Raw genomic sequence first — 16493 nt, 5'->3', positions numbered from 1 at the left:
ATCTCTCCCACTTCACTCCCTCATACAACAATTCCACTCTACTTAAAACTCTCAGCCCTAAACGTAACTGCCCTAGGATTCCTAGTAACCTTAGACCTTAGCCTCATAACCAACAAACTTATAATAAAAACTCCACTATACATGTTCAATTTCTCCAACATACTAGGATTTTATCCTACTACAATCCAACGCATAACCCCCCACCAAAACCTGCTTATAAGCCAAAGCCTAGCTTCTATCTTACTAGACTTAATTTGACTAGAAAAATCTATACCCAAAACAATCTTACAAACCCAGGTTGCCGCCTCCATTGTCACCACCACTCAACAAGGTATAATTAAACACTATTTCCTCTCCTTCCTTATCCCGCTTACCCTAGCCTTACTTGTAATCATGTAGTCTGTTACCCCAAGCAATCTCAATCACAATATACATACTAAAAATAATGTCCAACCAATAACCACCACCAACCAAGGGCCATAATCATATAAAGCACCCGTGCCAATAGAATCCTCTCGAATCAACCCTGACCCTTCCCCCTCAAAAACCACTCAAACCCCATGTTATTAAAATTAACAACTACCACCAATCCATCATACTCTGATGCCCATAAAACTAAACCCACTTCCATTACTAACCCCACCAAAGCACTCCCCAAAACTTAAGTCCCTGAGCTCCATGTCTCAGGGTACTCCTCAATAGCCATTGCCGTAGTATGACCCAAAACAACCATTATACCCCCCAAATAAATAAAAAAGATCCACTAAACCTATATAAGTTCCCCGTAATTCAAAACAATAACACAACCAACCACACCACTAACAACACCAATCCCCCATAAATAGGAGAAGGCTTAGAAGAAAAACCTACAAAACCCGTAACTAATAGTGCACTTAACAAGAATAAAGCATATGTCATCATTCCCACATGGACTGTAACCATGAATAATGATATGAAAAACCATCGTTGTATTTTAACTACAAAAACACTAATGACCGCAACATGCAAATCCAACCCACTAATAAAAATAATCAACCACTCCCTCATTGATCTCCCCACTGAATCCAACATCTCCATGTGATGGAATTTTGGTTCACTTCTCGGTACCTGCCTAACCCTCCAGATCATCACAGGCCTCTTCCTAGCAATACACTATTCGCCAGATATCTCCTCCGCCTTCTCCTCAATTGCCTATATCACCTGAGACGTAAATTATGGCTGAACCATCCGCCACCTCCATGCCAACGGCGCCTCAATATTCTTTATCTGTCTTTTTCTACACATTGGCCGAGGCCTATACTACGGTTCATTCCTCCTCTTAGAAATCTGAAATATTGTCATTACTCTGTTACTCACAACCATAGCAACAGTCTTCATAGGCTGTGTACTCCCATGAGGCCAAATATCATTCTGAGGTGCCAAAATAATCAAAAATCTCCTATCAGCCATTCCATATATTGGAACCAACTTTGTCCAATGAGTCTGAGGTGGATATTCAATTGACAACCCCACCTTCACACAATTCTTCACCCTCCACTTCATCCCACCCTTCATTATCACAGCCCTAACAATCCTACACTTACTATTCCTCCATTAAATAGGGTCAAACAACTCCTCAGGAATCTCCTCTACCCCGACAAAATTACCTTCCACCCCCACTATACAATCAAAGATATCCTAGGCTTGATACTCCTCTTTCTCACTCTAATAACCCTAGTGCTATTCTCAGCTGACTTCCTAAGCAACCCAGACAACTATACCCTGGTTAACCCCTTACATACTCACCCTTATATTAAACCCAAATGATACTTCTTATTCACATATGCAATTCTACTATTCATCCCCAACAAACTAGGAGGAGTATTAGCACTTCTACCACCAATCCTTATCTTAGCACTCATCCCCACACTTCATATATCTAAATAACAAAGCATAATATTCTGCCCACTCATCCAATTCCTATACTGACTCCTAATTGTAACCCTACTAACCCTCACATGGGTCGGAGGACAACCAGTAAACCACCCATTTACAATTATCAGACAAATAGCATCCATAACATACTTCACCACAATCCTAACCCTAATGCCACTTGCTTCCTTAGCCAAAACCAAACTACTCAAATGAATCTGCCCTTGTAGTATAAACTAATACACTGGTCTTGTAAACTGGTGATGGACACCCTCTCCCCATGACAACTCAGAGAGAAAGCACTTAACTTCACCATCAGCACCCAAAGCTAAAATTCGAATTTAAACTACTCTCTGTATTCTGATGGAGCATCAACTTTAAGTACACCTTAAGTATTGATCCGCCCCGTAATTCTATGTATATCGTGCGTTACTGCTAGCCAACATGAATATTATATAATACTATAAATACTTAACTGTACATAACACATACAAATACATAAGTACAATAAATGCTTGAAAAACATGCTTACAAGCAAGTACCATATCTGCTTATCTAACTATAGAACATAACACCACCCTTCAAAGTCAACTCCTATCCCCAGGGATATTGATCAGTTCTTTATAACCTTAATAGTACATAGTACATTTGATCGTTCATCGAACATAGCACATTTAAGTCAAATAAATCCTTGTCACCACGAATACCCTCCTCAGTTAGTGGTCCCTTGTTCACCATCCTCTGTGAAATCAATATCTGGCACAAGAGTGCTACTCTCCTTGCTCCGGCCCGTAACACTTGAGGGTAGCTATAGTGAACTGTATCCGGCATCTGGTTCTTACCGCAGGGCCATGAAAGTAAGATCACCCACACGTTCCCCGTAAATAAGACATCTCGAAAGATCATAGGTCTATCACCCTATTAACTAGTCATGGGAGCTCTCCATGCATTTGGTATTTTATCTTTTGGGTGTGAACGCGACCCCATTGCAGAAAGCTGGCCCCCCTACACTGTATGTCGCAGGATCTGTCTTTGATTCCTAATACATAATATTGTTGATCGCACCTACATTCCACATTCCAGCCTTGCATAACTACCACAAGGTGTTAATTAATCCAAGCTTGTAAGACATAACAATAACTAAACACACTAGCAACTGCCTTTCACACCAAATACTACAATAACATTTCACAACCCTCCTCCCCATCCCCAACTTCACTTCCCCAGAAAAAAGATACCTTCGCCAAACCCCAAAAACAAAAGCCTTAATCCAACTTAGCCAGAGCCTAAATTTTTATCTTTTGGTTGCACACAACTTTAACAGTCACCCCTCAACTAACACAATTTTCTTTTCAGTTTTGCTCCGCTGCCTCCCAAATTTAATTTCTTTACCCTGATTTTACTCAACTTACATACCCACCCATTCACTACTAAACCCACAACTCCCACTATCAAAACCCCAAAGACAGTACTTCATAAGGATATATATCTCTCTCTATATATATATCTAAAATCCAACTAATCCCTGTTTATATAGCTTAACTTATCTAAAGCAAGACACTGAAAATGTCTAGACGGACTTACACCACCCCATAAACAACAGGTTTGATCCCAGCCTTTCTATTAACTCTTAGCAAGATTACACATACAAGTATCCAAACCCCAGTGAAATAACCCTCTAAATTGCTACAATCAAAGGACTAAGTATCAAGCACCCACTAATGCACTTCAAAACACTTAGCTCAGCCACACCCCGACGGAAAACAGCAGTGATAAACCTTTAGCAATAAATGAAAGTTTAACTAAGCTATGCTAGTATAGTAATTAGAGTTGGTTAATTTCGTGCCAGCCACCGTGGCCATACGATTAACCCAAGCTGATAGAGACCGGCATATAAAGAGTGTTTTAGATATGACCTCCATAAAGCTAAATTCCATCTAAATTGTAAAAAACCATAGCTGATATAAAATAAACTATGAAAGTGGCTTTAATACTTCTGAACACACAATAGCTAAGATCCAAACTGGGATTAGATACCCCACTATGCTTAGCCCTAAACCCTAATAGTTAAATTAACAAAACTTTTCACCAGAATGCTACAAGCAACAGCTTAAAACTCAGAGGACTTGGCAGTGCTTCACATCCCTCTAGAGGAGCCTGTACTATAACTGATAAACCCCGATCTACCTCACCACCTCTTGCTCAGCCTATATACCGCCATCCTCAGCAAACCCTAGTAAAGGCCACAAAGTAAGCACAAGTATACTCATAAAAACGTTAGGTCAAGGTGTAGCCTATGAGGTGGTAAGAAATGGGCTACATTTTCTACCCCAGAAAATTCCACGATAGCTCTTATGAAATCTAAAAGCCTAAGGAGGATTTAGCAGTAAATTAAGAGCAGAGGGCTTAATTGAATAAGGGCATAAAGCACGCACACACTGCCCATCCCCCTCCTCAAGTATATTTAAGGACTAACTTAACTAATCACCTCTCATATTTATATAGAGGAGATAAGTCATAACACGGTAAGTGTACAGGAAGGTGCACTTGGATAAACGAAGGTATAGCTTAACACAAAGCACCTGGCTTACATCCAGAAGATCTCAATATAATTTGATTACCTTGAGCCAACTCTAGCCCCAGACCTAACCAATATTATTATCAAATAAACCTAACTAAATCATTTACCCAAATAAAAGTATAGGCGATAGAAATTTTACCCTGGCGCAATAGATACAGTACCATAAGGGAAAGATGAAAAAACTGACCAAGCACAAAACAGCAAGGACCTACCCCTGTACCTTCTGCATAATGAACTAACTAGAAATAACTTCAAAAAGAGAACTATAGCCAAAACCCCCAAAACCAGACGAGCTACCCAAAAACAGCTAAAAGAGCACACCCATCTATGTAGCAAAATATTGGGAAGATTTATGGGCAACAGTGACAAACCTACCGAGCCTGGTGATAGCCGGTTATCCAAGATAGAATCTTAGTTCAACCTCAAATTTACCTACAGAATCACCTAATCCCCTTGTAAATTTAATTGTTAGTCTAAAGAGGGGACAGCTCTTTAGATACTAGGAAAAAACCTTACACAGAGAGTAAAAAACCCAGCTTCCACAGTTGGCCTAAAAGCAGCCACCAATTAAGAAAGCATTCAAGCTCAACATCCAAACACCTAAAAATCCCAGACATATCACTGAACTCCTCACACCCCATTGGATTAATCTGTTATTTTATAGAAGCAATAATGTTAATATAAGTAACATGAATAATTTTCTCCACTGCATAAGCCTACATCAGATCGAAATACTTCACTGATAACAGTCTAATAATAAAAAATAACTAATAAAATCATTACTACTCGTACTGTTAACCCAACACAGGCATGCTCTTAAGGAAAGGTTAAGAAAGTAAAACGAACTCGGCAAATCTAACCCCACCTGTTTACCAAAAGCATCACCTCTAGTATTACCAGTATCAGAGGTACAGCCTGCCCAGTGACACATGTTTAACCGCCACGGTACCCTGACCGTGCAAAGGTAGCATAATCACTTGTTCCTTAAATAGGGACTTGTATGAATGGCACCATGAGGGTTTAACTGTCTCTTACTTTTAACCAGTGAAATTGACCTGCCTGTGAAGAGATGGGCATAAAACAATAAGACAAGAAGATCCTATGAAGCTTCAGTTTACTAACGCAATAAAAACTATATAGACCTATGGACTTTAAACTACTGTACCTGCATTAAAAATTTTGGTTGGGGTGACTTCGGAGCATAACCCAACCTCCGAACAACCTATGCCAAGTCTACACCAGCCAAAGCGAATCAACACACAATTGACCCAATAACTTGGCCAACGGAACAAGTTACCCTAGGGATAACAACACAATCCTATTCTAGAGTCCATATCAAGAATAGGGTTTATGACCTTGATGTTGGATCAGGACATCCTAATAGTGCAGCAGCTATCAAGGGTTCGTTTGTTCAACGATTAAAGTCCTACGTGATCTGAGTTCAGACTGGAGCAATCCAGGTCAGTTTCTATCTATTTTACATTTCTCCCTATACGAAAGGATAAGAGAAATAGGGCCTACTTCACAAAGCACCCTCTCTCCATAGATGACATAATCTCAATCTAACAGAACATTACACACCCAACCCAAGAACCGGGTTTGTTAAGATGGTAGAGCCCAGTAATTGCATAAAACTTAAAACTTTACAATCAGAGGTTCAATTCCTCTTCTTAACACCATGCCTGTAATCAACCTTCTGCTTCTTGTTGCACCTGTACTAGCCGCCATAGCATTCCTCACACTTATTGAATGAAAAATGTTAAGCTACATACAACTACTCAAAGGACCTAACACTGTGGACCCCTACGGACTATTACAACCCTTCGCCAATGCAATAAAACTCTTCACCAAAGAACTCTTAAAACCCTCAATATACACCATTACCCTCTATATTACCGCCCCAACCTTAGCCCTTTCTATTGCCCTTCTCCTATGAACACCCCTCCCCATACCGAACCCCCTAATTAATTCCAACCTTGGCCTTTTATTCATTCTAGCCACATCCAGCTTAGCTGTCTACTCAGTCCTATGGTCAGGATGAGCATCAGACTCAAACTATGCACTAATCGGTGCATTACGAGCTGTCGCCCAAACAATTTCATATGAAGTTACCCTAGCGATTATCCTACTACCAGTCCTGCTAATAAGCCGCTCATTTAACCTACAAACACTCTTCACAACACAAGAACACCTCTGACTTCTCCTACCATCATGACCCTTAGCCATAATATGGTTTATCTCCACACTAGCAGAAACTAACAGAACCCCTTTCGATCTCACAGAGGGTGAATCAGAACTAGTCTCAGGCTTCAACATCGAATATGCCACAGGTCCATTCGCTCTATTCTTTACAGCTGAGTACATAAATATTATTATAATAAATGCTCTAACAACCATAATTTTTCTAGGTACATTATACACCATCTATTCTCCAGAATTATTCACAATATGCTTTACCATCAAAACACTCCTCCTAACCTCCCTATTTTTATGAATTCGAACCGCATACCCCCGATTCCGATACGATCACCTTATATATCTACTATGAAAAAATTTCCTCCCACTCACACCGGCATTTCTTATGTGGTATATTTCAACACCCATTGCAATCTCCAGCATTCCCCCCAAAACCTAGAAATATGTCTGACAAAAGAATTACTTTGATAGAGTAAATAATAGAAGTTTCAATACTCTTATTTCTAGAATCATAGGAATTGAACCTATCCCTGAGAATCCAAAATTCTCCATGCTACCCATCACACCCTATCCTAAAGTAAGGTCAGCTAAATAAGCTATCGGGCCCATACCCTGAAAATGTTGGTTTCACCCTTCCCATACTAATCAACCCACTAGCTCAACTTATTGTCTACTTCACCATCTTCACAGGCACCCTCATCACATCACTAAGCTCTCACTGATTTTTCACCTGAATGGGCCTAGAAATAAATATACTAACCTTCATTCCAATTCTAATAAAAAAAAAACAAGGCCCCATTCTACAGAAGCCACCACCAAATACTTCCTCGCACAAAAAACCGCATGCATAATTCTCGTAATAGCTATCCTCTCCAACAACCTGTTTTCTGGGTATTGAACCATAACAAACAGCATCAACCAATACTCATCTTTAATAATAATAACAGCACTTACCATAAAGCTAGGAATAGCCCCCTTTCACTTCTGAATCCCAGAAGACACCCGAGGAACCCCCCTAATCTCCAGTCTGCTCCTTCTTACATGGCAAAAATTAGCTCCCATTTCAATTATATGCCAAATCTCACCATCAATAAATATAAGCATCCTTCTTACCCTCTCAATTTTATCCATTATGGTGGGCAGTTGAGGAGGGCTCAACCAAACATAGCCATGTAAGATCTTGGCATACTCCTCAATCACCATATAGGCTGAATAATAACAACATTAACATATAACCTAAACATTACCAACTTCTACCTAACCATCTATATCATCCTAACAGCCACTGCATTTATAGCCCTCAACCTAAATTCAAATACCACAACCTTACTGCTATTCTGCTCCTGAAGTAAACTAATCTAATACCTTTAATATCATCTACCTTATTATCCCTAGGAGGCCTACCCCCACTAACCAGCTTCCTACCTAAATGAATTATTATTCAAGGACTCACGAAAAATAACATCTTTATTATTCCTATTACCATAACTATTATAACCCTCCTCAACCTATACTTTTATATACGCTTAATCTACTCTACTTCTGTGACATTGTTTCCCACATCCAACAACATAAAAATAAAATGACAATTTGAAAGCACAAAACCTACACGACTACTCCCCTGACTTATTACCCTCACCACCTTCCTCTTACCAATCTCCCCATTAACCCTATCTATCTCCTAGAAATTTAGGTTAAGGAAGACCAAGAGTCTTCAAAGCCCTTAGTAAGTAAACCATACTTAATTTCTGAAATACACAAGGACTGCAAAATTTCACTCTGCATCAACTGAATGCAAGTTAATCACTTTAATTAAGCTAAGCCCTTACTAGATTGATGGGACTTAAACCCACAAAAATTTAGTTAACAGCTGAATACCCGAATCAACTGCCTTCACTCTACTTTTCCTACCACAGGGAAAAAAAGGCGGGAGAAACCCCGGCAGAATTGAAGCTGCTCCTTCGAATTTGCGATTCAACATGAAAATCACCTCGGGACTGGTAAAAAGAGGCCTAACCTCTGTCTTTAGATTTACAGTCTAATGCTTACTCAGCCATTTTACCCCCGCCACCTATGTTCGCCAACCGTTGACTATTTTCAACTAACCATAAAGACATCGGAACCTGACACCTACTATCGGCACATGAGCTGGGGTCAGAGGTACAGCTTTAAGCCTCCTTACCCGAGCTGAATTGGGTCAACCCGGCAACCTCCTAGGCAACGACCATATCTATAATGTTGTCACAGCCCACGCATTCGTGATAATCTTCTTCATAGTAATACCCATTATAATTGGGGGCTTTGGGAACTGACTAGTGCCCCTAACAATTGGCGCCCCCGACGTAGCATTCCCCTGAATAAATAATATAAGCTTCTGACTCCTTCCCCCCTCTTTCCTACTATTGCTCGCATCTGCCATAATAGAAGCTGGTGCTGGAACCGGTTGAACAGTTTACCCTCCCCTAGCAGGAAATTTTTCCCACCCAGGAGCCTCTGTAGACTTGACTATCTTTTCATTCCACCTAGCAGGTATCTCCATTCTAGGAGCTATTAATTTTATTACCACTATTATCAATATAAAACCCCCTGCCATATCCCAATACCAAACCCCCTTGTTTGTCTGATCAGTCCTAATGACTGCAGTCCTACTCCTCCTCTCCCTCCCTGTCCTAGCTGCTGGCATTACCATATTACTAACAGACTGAAACCTTAACACCACCTTCTTTGATCCAGCTGGGGGAGGTGACTCCATCCTATATCAATATCTATTCTGATTCTTCGGCCATCCCAAAGTCTATATCCTTATCCTGCCAGGGTTCAGAATAATCTCCCACATTGTAACATATTACTCTGGAAAAAAAGAACCATTTGGGTACGTGGGTATAGTTTGAGCTATAGTATCAATTGGTTTCTTATGGTTTATTGTATGAGCCCATCACATGTTCACAGTAGGTATGGACGTAGACACACGAGGCTACTTCACCTCTGCCACTATAATTATTGCTATTCCCACTGGCGTTAACATCTTCAGTTGACTTGCCACACTTCATGGAAGTAACACCAAGTGATCCTCTGCAATATGTTGAGCTCTGGGCTTTGTATTCCTCTTTACAGTAGGAGGCCTAACCGGTATTGTATTAGCAAACTCATGATTAGATATTGTATTACGTGACACATACTATGTTGTAGCCCACTTTCATTATGTCCTATCAATAGGAGCCATATTCGCTATTATAGGAGGTTTTATTCACAGATATCCCTTATTTTCAGGCTATACACTCGACCAAACCTATGCCAAAACCCACTTTGCTATTATATTTATAGGCGTAAATTTAACTTTCTTTCCACAGCGCTTTCTCGGTTTATCCGGTATACCCCGACGTTACTCCGACTACCCTGATACATACACTGCATGGGACATTTTATCATCCATAGGCTCATTCGTTTTCCTAACAGTAGTAATATTAATTTAATAATTTATGTAACCTGAGAGGCTTTCACCTCAAAACGTAAAGTCTCACTAATTGGACAACCCTCTACCAATTTAGAGTGATTGTACGGCTGTCCCCGACCCTATCATACATTTGATGAACCAACCTATATAAAATCTAGATGAAAAAGGAAGGAATCAAACCCCCTAAAACTGGTTTCAAGCCAACCTCATAACTTCTATGACTTTTTCAATAAGATATTAGAAAAACTATTTCATAACTTTGTCAAAGTTAAATTATAGGTTAAATCCTGTATATCTTAATGGCTCACCCAGTTCAATTAGGCCTTCAAGATGCCACATCCCCTATTATGGAGGAATTAATCACCTTCCATGACCATGCACTTATAACTATTTTCCTAATCAGTTTTCTAGTCTTATATAGTCTCTTCCTAACACTTACGACAAAACTAATACTAACATCACAGATGCCCAAGAAATAGAAACCATCTGAACTATCTTGCCCGCACTTTTCCACACAACACAATATGAAGTTGCCAGTATTTTTGTAAATGTGAGCATAATTATTTCTATCAACATTCTAGTCCACTTTTCCATCATCTGCTACCTGAATCCATGCAAAATTTCCTGATGGTTGGTTCTTCACAGTCTGGCCCTCCTGCAATTTAATCCATTGAATATCTTGAAAGTTCTTCTTAAAGAAGAGAATCTTTTCATATATCTTTATTTCTGAACTCTTTTTCATAGTTTTTCAATATGCTTAATAAATATTTCAACTCCTAATATGTATCTGGCTCTAATTTGCCTCTCAGCATCATCTGATTCTTAATCTCTCCCTGCAAACTAAACCTGAGGACTTGAGAACTGTCCTGACCACTTTACCTGCTTTCACTTTTTTGTCTGTCTCTCCCCGTCATTCTTTTTTTTTTTTTTTTTTTTGAGACAGAGTCTCGCTCTGTCGCCCAGGCTGGAGTGCAGTGGCCGGATCTCAGCTCACTGCAAGCTCCGCCTCCCGGGTTCACGCCATTCTCCTGCCTCAGCCTCCCGAGTAGCTGGGACTACAGGCGTCCGCCACATCGCCCGGCTAGTTTTTTGTTATTTTTTAGTAGAGACGGGGTTTCACCATGTTAGCCAGGATGGTCTCGATCTCCTGACCTCGTGATCCACCCGTCTCGGCCTCCCAACATTCTTTTACTTGTTCCTGTGTATTGTTCAGCTCTCATCTTAGTAATCAGTGACTCCAGGATACTTTCTATTATCTCCACTGGTGCTTTCTTGTCATTGGGTTTTTCCTTGACATGACAGTTTTTATATGATTTTTATTACTTGCACATATTCTATCTTTTGAAGTAGAATGTAAGGTATGTGGAGACAGAAACTGTGTCCAATTTTTTTCTCTGAAAATTCTGCACTTACCTGTGTTTTGTGCTTATCCCTTTGCAAATATTATTTGAACGAATGATAAATACCTTCTTAGGTGTTGCATAATGAAGACTTTAATTTAACCAACTCTTTTTTCAAAGTCTCCTTAGTATTCTCCTCTATTTGTAATACTCATAAAACTCACATAGCAGTGATGGTATCACTATGTACATGAGTTTCTAATTGGTATCTGCTTTACCCAACCTCCTTCCCATCTTTCTTTCAGGGTAAGTCAAATACTCTGAGTGAAGACTATAGAGTCATTTCTACTGAAATAGAAAGCCAACAAAATAAAACCAATGACAGTATGTTTACCTTAGGTAGGGGTTTGGCAGGTTTGCAGTGGAGTCCTCCAACAAAATCAACATTTGGTAAGAGTGGATGTGGAAACTGAAAATTCCAGGAGTTTCGAATAAGCCATATGTCAGCTTTCCCCATTGTCTCAGATAATGTAGTGGGTCTTCCTAACAAGAATAAGAAAAAGAAAAGTGGATTACACAAGATAATTACATTAGGTTATTTTCTGAAAGGAGTTAGAATAATGTATGCAAAAATATAGGCAAAGTGTCTGTGCTTTGAAAAATATATACATATATTCATCTATAGACATAATTTAATTTTATGTATTATTTATTTTGCCCATGTATATTTATAAGAAAGACAAAGCAGTAGGAGAATTGTGAGGTTAAGCTACATCTCTAATATCACATCAGTATGCTCACAATCATAAACAATTATTATAATAAGCCACAGAGAATTAAACACCAATTTCTTTTCTTTTTAAAGCTTCAATAGTAGCATATGGACATTTAAACAACTCTTTGAGCTCCATAGTCAATTAACTCTACTGTACCCATAAAAATAATTTTCTAAGAAATAGTCTAGTTTACACAACTCATTAAGCCAATCCTTTTATCTTTGGCTCTTCAAGTGAACTGTGTACTATGTGGAGAGTATGACTGAAAACCTTGTACTCTTTTAGATTCAAGCTAAGATCTTAATAATATTATTTTTAAGTAAATATATTCGTAAATTATAGCTAGAAATTTTTGAGAAATTATTGAAATAAAAACTTGTATTCAACCTTAATCTCTCCCATATTTTTTAATAAAGCTATGTAGATATAACAATCTTCACATTTCAACAAGATGATTGGACTTTAAATGAATGATTTCCAATTCTTTAGTGAAAGAGTATAGAAACATTAGAAACTTCAAATTACCTTTATTGATTTTTGCATCTGAGATATGGACATTATCTCTCTCTACTGTGAAGGAAATCTTCTGGTAACATGGGAACATCTTTCGATTTCTAAATAAGAAAACTAAGCTTTACAAGAAAAAATAATTTCTACAGCTATATAGATAGTTGTAGAAAAATGTGTAACTACTCATTCTAAATTCATGCATTCAGTAAGATGTTATTTGATGGGTTTTACTGTTTTTAAGATGTAAAGCAATGTATACTAAAACAGATGTGTAATTGCTTAAAGTCTTAGAGGCACTAATACATAGGTTTATGATTTCCTTGGGTGTTCGGTGTGAGTGATGGCCACAGGGTTTTAAATGACTCTGTAATTTAAGCTTTTCTATAATATTTGTGAGATTGATAGATCATCTTGTATTTTCGTTTTATAAATTCACTTACCAAAACCCCACTACTCTGACTTTAAGGCTTTATATAAGCTCTGCTTCAAAGACACAAATAAGTTAGATCTTCATGTTACAGATTGAAAAAAAAAAAAACTTACCTAGAACTTCACTATAAAACTGATCCCACTTCTTCATGTCATACAATTGGAAACAAAAGTCAAAATAAAGCATATAGATCATATTTTTTACCCTCTCCATGAAAGTCATTTGATCACTTAATTCTGACATAACAACAGGTACGTAGGAGGGAGGGAAAAGAAATCCTCCACAATGCTTTTCAAAATTGTAGCCAGGAGTGAAGCGGAGACTGTACACAAGGGGTGTGTTAAGTAGCTCAGCCAGCAGCTCACTACAGGGAAAAATAGCATCTGCAAAAACGACGTCAAATCTTGACTCTTGTAGTTTCTTCATTAATTTCTTATTTGAAACCACATCTTTACAGAACTTTTTAGTTATGTCACCAAACTTCCACATGATGTCTTGTATTTCTGAAAAATATAACCAAAATGTATCTTTTGGAAGTTCTGACCATCTCTTAATCTGTTGCATGATGATATTCTCAAACTCAGTTTTAGCTAAAGATGTAGGAAAAACTTCAATTTTAAGAGCGGATGAGTTGTTGGGATCAAAAAGAATGGAAGCTGAAGATGCCAGGACAGTCACCTCATGACCTCTCTGGACAAGCTCTTCCAAGATTGTCTTCATATTCATCCAATGGCTATACTCTGCTGCCCACACCAGCACCTTTCCACAACTCCCAGAGCTAAAGTAAAAGCTCAGTTGTATTAGCAGAATTACTGAAGTCCATTTCACAGACATCCTGGTGCAATGCAATGCTTGTTTTCCAGTTACTGTTCTTTTCTGTCATTTCTCATGGTTATATCCAAAGATAAATTAACCAAGAAGTTAAAATGTAACCCTTATACTTCAAAGTACATACAATATCATTAAATCAACAATCCGAGCATGTGGATGGCAAGGAGACAAATGAAGGTAAATGACCTGTTTACACAGATGTGATTAATTTCCCGTTTATGTTTCTGAGTGCTATCCTTCAGCTAATATCAAGGATCTTGTATGGACATGCCATCTGTCTTATGCAATATATTTTAGAAGAGTGTCCAGAATAGCAGCAGTGAAAGGTCATGTTTCTGCAGTCCATTTGACACAAAAGTAAAGATAGAATGACTAAACATGGTCCATACATTTTTGTACACTTTGTTGACGTATAATTTAAAAATCATACAATTTATCAATTATTGTGTAAAATTTACTGTTTCATAGTATATTCACAGAATTGTGCGTCTACCACAACAATCTATTTGACAGCCCTTTTATCTCCCCAAAATAAGCCCTATAGCCTTTAGCCTTTTCCTCTCCACCCCCAGTTTCTGCATTTCCCCTGTCCTGGGTAATTGCTAATTGAATTTCTGTCTCTATAGATTTGCCTATTCTGGACGATTTTTAATACATGGAATCATACAATATGTGGTATTTCGTGAGTGGCTTCTTTTATGTAACATAATATTTTAAATGTTCATTTATTATATAGCATATACAAGTTGATTCTTATAACCATGATGTAAGATATTAAGAGTTTCAAGATGACACTATCTCTATAAACTTTGTTAAAGTAATCAAAGATAAAGAGAGAAAAAGAGAAAAGTAAATCAAGCTTGTAGTACATTCAGCATTAATCATTAGGTTAGCTTGTTCTCTGACACACTTCCTCATAGTTATTTGGCTATTGTCCTAGAATTATGCAGACCTTGTTACGAGATTGTAGTTCCCCTTAACTCTTCTATAGATAATAACTTAAACATTATGAAATGATGAACTTTCCTTCTGAGGTATTCCTTCAGGTCCAGCATACTGATAAAACTACTGACTCAGCAGGTCTGAAGGACCTCACTGATGCCAGCTGATCTGAGGAACTTCACTGATGCCAGCTGATCTAGAGGACCCCACAAGGAACTGACTCAGCAAATAATGTTGTTTCTTGTTCTGATAACTTTGTCCCTATTACCCTGACCAATCAATTACCCAAATTTTCCAGTCCATCACCATCTATGATCTCCTTAAAACCTCCAGCCCAGAGCTCCTTGAGGAGCTGGATTTGAGGTTATCTTCTCATCTCCTTGCTCAGTGCCCTGCAATTATTAAACTCCTTCTTTGATGCCAAACCTGACGTCTCAGTGTAATCGGACTATTATTGGACAGTAAGCATATGAACCTGTTGGTCCTATAACAAAACTTCAATGGAATAAGTAACAGCAAATATAATAAAACTAGAAAGATAACTATAATTAGAAGTGGAACTTAATGATATAACAAAATTGATGAAATCTCATGATAAAACAAATAAGTGAGGAGTTACTTCTTAGGGAAGAGCAAAGAAACTTGTTTCTTGAGATGGAATCTACTCCTGATGAAGATGTTATGAACATTGTTGAATGACAACAGGAGATTTAGAATATTACTTAAACTTACTTTATAAAGCAGCATTAGAGTTTGAGAGGATTAATTCCAATTTTGAAAGAAGATCCTCTATGGGTAAAATGCTATCTGATAGCATTGCATGCTGAAAAAAAATCTTTTGTGAAAGGGTGGGTTAATGTATATGGCAAATGCCATTGTTATCTTATTTTTAAGAAATTGTCACAGCCATGCCAACTGCTAGCAGCCACCACCATAATAAGTTATCAACCATCAACATTGATGCAAGACTCTCCGTCAACAAAAGTTGCACTCACTGAAGATTCAGATGATCATTAGCACTCTTTAGCAATTAAGTGTTTTTTAATTAAGGCATATACTTTATAGACTTAATATTATCGCAGACTGAATGCACTACAGCATTGTGTAAACATAACTTTTTATATGCCTTAGAAACCAAATTGTGTGACTCACTTCATTACAATATTTGCTTTACTGTAGTATTCTAGAACCAAATCTGCAACATCTCAGAAGTATGCCTTGTATTAGTGAAAACACTTAATATGAGATATACTCCAAAAATATTTTAAGCTGGAGGAGTGGCCAAGATGACTGACTGAAAGTAGGTAATATGCATGGCTCTCACAAAGAGGAACAGAAAGGGTGAGTAAATAGAGCCTCTTCAACTGAAACATACACGCACTCGCATTGGGACTATTTAAGGAAACAACTTGATCCACAGAGAGTGAAGAAAAGCAACCCAGGATGACAGCCAACCTAGTAGCAACACTGAACCAAGGAAAATTTCCTCACTCAGAGAAGTGGTGAGTGCATGTGCTACTCC

The 16493-nt window shown here is 38.2% G+C and overlaps 1 protein-coding gene across 7 annotated transcripts in view; it reads right to left on the bottom strand.

The window, feature by feature from the left end:
• Positions 1 to 16493, bottom strand: part of LOC112624823 (UDP-glucuronosyltransferase 2B18) — a 35366-nt gene that overhangs the window by 14310 nt on the left and 4563 nt on the right. For 2 of the 7 annotated variants that reach the window (XM_025385842.1, XM_025385843.1), the window contains exons 1-2: positions 13312 to 14073; positions 11877 to 12025 (exon numbers count right to left, since the gene is read on the bottom strand). In XM_025385842.1, coding sequence (XP_025241627.1) covers positions 11877 to 12025; positions 13312 to 14032 — 870 coding nt within the window. In that variant the 5' untranslated portion in view covers positions 14033 to 14073. Of the gene's footprint in view, positions 1 to 11876; positions 12026 to 13311; positions 14089 to 16493 lie in introns of those variants that run through there. The other 5 variants (XM_025385841.1, XM_025385839.1, XM_025385840.1 and 2 more) reach the window with 5 other exon arrangements.

Source organism: Theropithecus gelada, chromosome 5, assembly GCF_003255815.1.
Source record: "Theropithecus gelada isolate Dixy chromosome 5, Tgel_1.0, whole genome shotgun sequence".
Taxonomy (NCBI): Eukaryota; Metazoa; Chordata; class Mammalia; order Primates; family Cercopithecidae; genus Theropithecus; species Theropithecus gelada.
This window is presented reverse-complemented; position numbering and strand designations above follow the sequence as displayed.